The sequence below is a fragment of the Galleria mellonella genome, unplaced genomic scaffold, assembly GCF_026898425.1.
Source record: "Galleria mellonella isolate WM207_F2 unplaced genomic scaffold, CSIRO_AGI_GalMel_v1 utg139, whole genome shotgun sequence".
In the NCBI taxonomy this organism is placed as follows: Eukaryota; Metazoa; Arthropoda; class Insecta; order Lepidoptera; family Pyralidae; genus Galleria; species Galleria mellonella.
This window is the reverse complement of record NW_026441995.1, coordinates 4,183,648-4,187,644: the sequence shown is the minus strand read 5'-3', so window position 1 is coordinate 4,187,644 and position 3,997 is coordinate 4,183,648. Positions and strand designations below refer to the sequence as shown.

The window sequence follows — 3,997 nt, the reverse complement described above, 5'->3', positions numbered from 1 at the left end:
TTACTTATAATACAAGCTCAGACATATGATGACTATGCACTTGTGTTAGAAACTAACCTATAAAGCTGACTCTAGACTGGACATAACAAGAAGTTTGGCGCGAAATGTTTTTTTATGCCAGGCCGTTACGTTAAAACACTACATACTTGTGTACCTATTACTTCTTTCACTTTCACAGTGGCAGGAGAAAATGAGATGTTTTTAAATGCACTTAATATATATACCTATAATACTTCCTCTTATGAAGATTATTGAGGTTAAGGTTTTAGGCAGTAGGGAATTCAGGGCATGAAAAAGAAAATCCGCTTTTTATATACCGGTATATAAATTAACTTTTATTACAAATGTTAGTAAATTTCATAAATAAAACTCTGTCAAATTTATATTTACGTAATATGCATATTACGACACCTTACATCCTATTAAATACTGTTCTTAAATTATAGATCACAAGCGTAATTTGAGCCACCCAATCCGGGATTTGGTGTAGGGCATCATAAATTAGAAATAGCCTTACTTGAAGTTTAGAAGCACTTCCTGTGCACAATTGATGGGCCAGACTCATCGTATTCTTGTTTCGAGATCCACATCTGTTGGAAGGTGGAGAGGGAGGCCAAGATGGAGCCACCGATCCAGACGGAGTATTTGCGCTCCGGTGGGGCGATGATCTTGATCTTCATGGTGGATGGAGCCAAAGCAGTGATCTCCTTCTGCATGCGGTCAGCGATGCCTGGGTACATGGTGGTGCCTCCAGACAAGACAGTGTTGGCGTACAGATCCTTACGGATGTCGACGTCGCACTTCATGATCGAGTTGTAAGTGGTCTCGTGGATGCCGTTAGCTTCCATACCCAAGAAAGAGGGCTGGAAGAGGGCCTCGGGGCAACGGAACCGCTCATTGCCGATGGTGATGACCTGACCGTCGGGAAGCTCGTACGACTTCTCCAATGAAGTGGAAGAAGCGGCAGTAGCCATCTCCTGTTCGAAATCCAGAGCGACGTAGCAGAGTTTCTCCTTGATGTCACGAACGATTTCACGCTCGGCAGTGGTGGTGAAAGAGTAGCCGCGCTCCGTCAGGATCTTCATCAGGTAGTCAGTCAGATCGCGGCCAGCCAGATCCAGACGCAGGATGGCGTGAGGAAGGGCGTAACCTTCGTAGATGGGGACAGTGTGGGAGACACCATCGCCGGAATCGAGCACGATACCGGTGGTACGACCAGAGGCGTACAGGGAGAGCACGGCCTGGATGGCGACGTACATGGCCGGTGTGTTGAAGGTCTCGAACATGATCTGTGTCATCTTCTCTCTGGAATAAAAACATTTTATTTGTTAGACAGAACTGAGAGTGACAGGTACATACTTAATGAACAGTGGTACCCAGTTATAATTATATGATTATTTAGTAAATTACAAAGTTTTTAACATACCTGTTGGCCTTAGGGTTGAGGGGGGCCTCGGTAAGGAGGACGGGGTGTTCCTCGGGGGCGACACGCAACTCATTGTAGAAGGTGTGGTGCCAGATCTTCTCCATGTCATCCCAGTTGGTGACGATGCCGTGCTCGATCGGGTATTTGACGGTCAAGATACCACGTTTGGATTGGGCCTCATCACCGACGTACGAGTCCTTCTGGCCCATGCCCACCATGACACCCTGGTGGCGAGGACGGCCGACAATGGATGGGAAGACGGCGCGAGGGGCGTCATCTCCGGCGAATCCAGCCTTGCACATACCGGATCCGTTGTCAACAACCAACGCTGCTACTTCATCGTCGCACATTTTGGATTATTCTGAAAAGAATTAATTATTAATTAATGACAGTTTTTATCATCGTTATTATTTATATGCACGGGTCTTTCCTCACAGTTAGGCGAAGACATCAAAGATTTTTATATTTGCTAAACATCAACATGATTGAAATTTAGGATAAGAGCTCAACTTCTTTGAACATACATTTATATAGTAAACTATGTTGAAATATTAAACAGAATATTCTTTTATTAAATACTTTTTAAATTGATTAAAAAAAAAACACTGCAAAGAAAATGCAGTTAAAGCACTTAAAAAATAAATATTAAAAAAGTAAGGTTGAAGTAATGATCTCTTAAAAATAACTAAAACTTATTTTGTTGTAGTAATTATTTTATGGATACCTATTTTTTGTTTTATCTCAATGTAATAGCGATATAGCGTGTTCGAACGGTCCTTATCGATTGCTATTCAATCTACATTAATTGCATCTATAATTTTCAAATGTAAGAACATTTTTGATAAATTTATTTATTTATTTAAATAATTTTGGATACAGGAAAAATTTATTTATAATTTTAGACTTTAAATTCAATTATAAAAGAATTCAATGTCAATAAACCGAATTAGAAAGATCCAGTAGGGACGAGCACTTGCATTTCACTTGGATAAATTATGTAACAGTCCTTCACCTTACATAACTAATCACCTGCTCACAAATAAGTATCTATCAACAATCTATTAACACCGCCACTAAAATAAATATTTCTAATAAAGCCACAATAAAAAAAAATCTTAAAGATTACTAGACTAGCAGATTTAAAAAAAAAAATAATTAAATGAAACTTACTGTAAAATATTAAGTTAATGACTAGGTAAATACGACTCTGCGCTGCTACAGCCGTCACTAAATGAATACGGTCGCGTGAGGATATATACTATATAAAACTGGCCTTATCAGAGCTCACATACTATCGCCAACAATTCGCTGTCGGCCAATAGCGAGCAGCCTCAATTTTTGTCACCATATATGGAAATGCGGTGCCGTATGTGTACATAATCGTGATAATAAAATCATCGCCGTGATAAGACCGCGACTCGTGATAAAATACCATTCAGATAATACCCACTTGCCAACAAGTACCAAAATCATACGGACACGTCATTCGATCCGGTAACGTGACGCATGTTTATGATTTGACACCGTACAGTCAGCAAACAAGATTAAACAGCAATATAATTTTATTGGTAAAAGTTTTATTTCGTACTTACCTACACATATTTGATTTACAAAAATAATGAAACTAACTTTATTATCTAGGTGTATTCCTGTCGGAAATGCTCGATTAGTTTCAGGACCATCCGAGGTCCTTAATCATGAGAGGCTATAACACAACTGTTATCTGTGACGCAACCAATGATGATTAAAGTCCCTGGATGATTTCGAAACTCCTCAGGAATCCTCGACAAAAATATGCAAACCTCAATTTGCCATGGCTAGGTAATATATATGTACGTATACGTATTACAAGAACATATAATAATACATAACTAAATTAGCGACACGATATCACATTAAGATTATGTTACACAAGCAAACTGGCTTATTATATTATATCCTTTCAGATAAAAAAAGAATTTTCCAAATGGATTTACGACTGACGCAGTTAAGAAGTCACCAATATATAAAAAAAAACTACCTCCTTTTTGGAAAAAAAGAAGAAGGAAGTAAGTAGAAGAAAATACTTACAGATTATTTAATAATTATCGACACTTAATTACAAAGTATGTGTACAAGTAGCACGACAATCTACAGCGGTATGACCACAGGATAACATAAAATCCATTAGTTTTAGGTATTATATTTAATTACCAATTTAGAATTTATATATGTTATAACCAGCGTTTTCCTCCATTGGATATATTGGGTTTTCCTCTTTTATTAATACAAGTACATATTATATAAAATTAATACAGAAAATTAATGTAAAATTTGTATATACATATATAAAATAATCTAAAATAATACGATACAGGTTCGCCTAGTGCACGGTCCTATGTAATCATGTTGTAAATCCCTATTGTTTAATAAATAAATCAATAAAATAATTGATATTAATATAAAACACTCGTATTTTTCTACAAGAAGGTTTTATATAAATATCTAATCATCTGTTTAATTTTAAAAAGTTATATGACTAGAAATTAAATGTAATTAAATTATATGTTTTGTTTTTTCAGTTTATACTCG

General features: G+C 36.9%; 1 protein-coding gene and 1 long non-coding RNA gene across 2 annotated transcripts; one reads left to right on the top strand and one right to left on the bottom strand.

Moving 5' to 3' along the window:
* Positions 1-306: 306 nt before the first annotated feature.
* Positions 307-2,733, bottom strand: LOC113513078 (actin, cytoplasmic A3a). The gene is made up of 3 exons (XM_052903547.1): positions 2,597-2,733; positions 1,427-1,787; positions 307-1,305 (listed from the first exon to the last, which is right to left on the bottom strand). The coding sequence occupies exons 2-3, from the start codon at positions 1,774-1,776 to the stop codon at positions 525-527; spliced, it is 1,131 nt and encodes a 376-aa protein (XP_052759507.1). The 5' UTR covers positions 1,777-1,787; positions 2,597-2,733; the 3' UTR covers positions 307-524.
* Positions 2,734-2,894: 161 nt separating this feature from the next.
* Positions 2,895-3,690, top strand: LOC128202616 (uncharacterized). The gene is made up of 3 exons (XR_008253887.1): positions 2,895-2,994; positions 3,068-3,258; positions 3,373-3,690. It is a non-coding gene; the product is annotated as an uncharacterized LOC128202616 (long non-coding RNA).
* Positions 3,691-3,997: the final 307 nt, after the last annotated feature.

Excerpts from the sequence above, each read along its gene's own strand:
- LOC113513078 (XM_052903547.1), bottom strand. The coding sequence starts at position 1,776 with ATGTGCGACGATGAAGTAGCAGCGTTGGTTGTTGACAACGGATCCGGT. Across the intron at positions 1,306-1,426 it reads CTCAACCCTAAGGCCAACAG|AGAGAAGATGACACAGATCA; the intron begins GTATGTTAAAAA and ends TTTTTATTCCAG.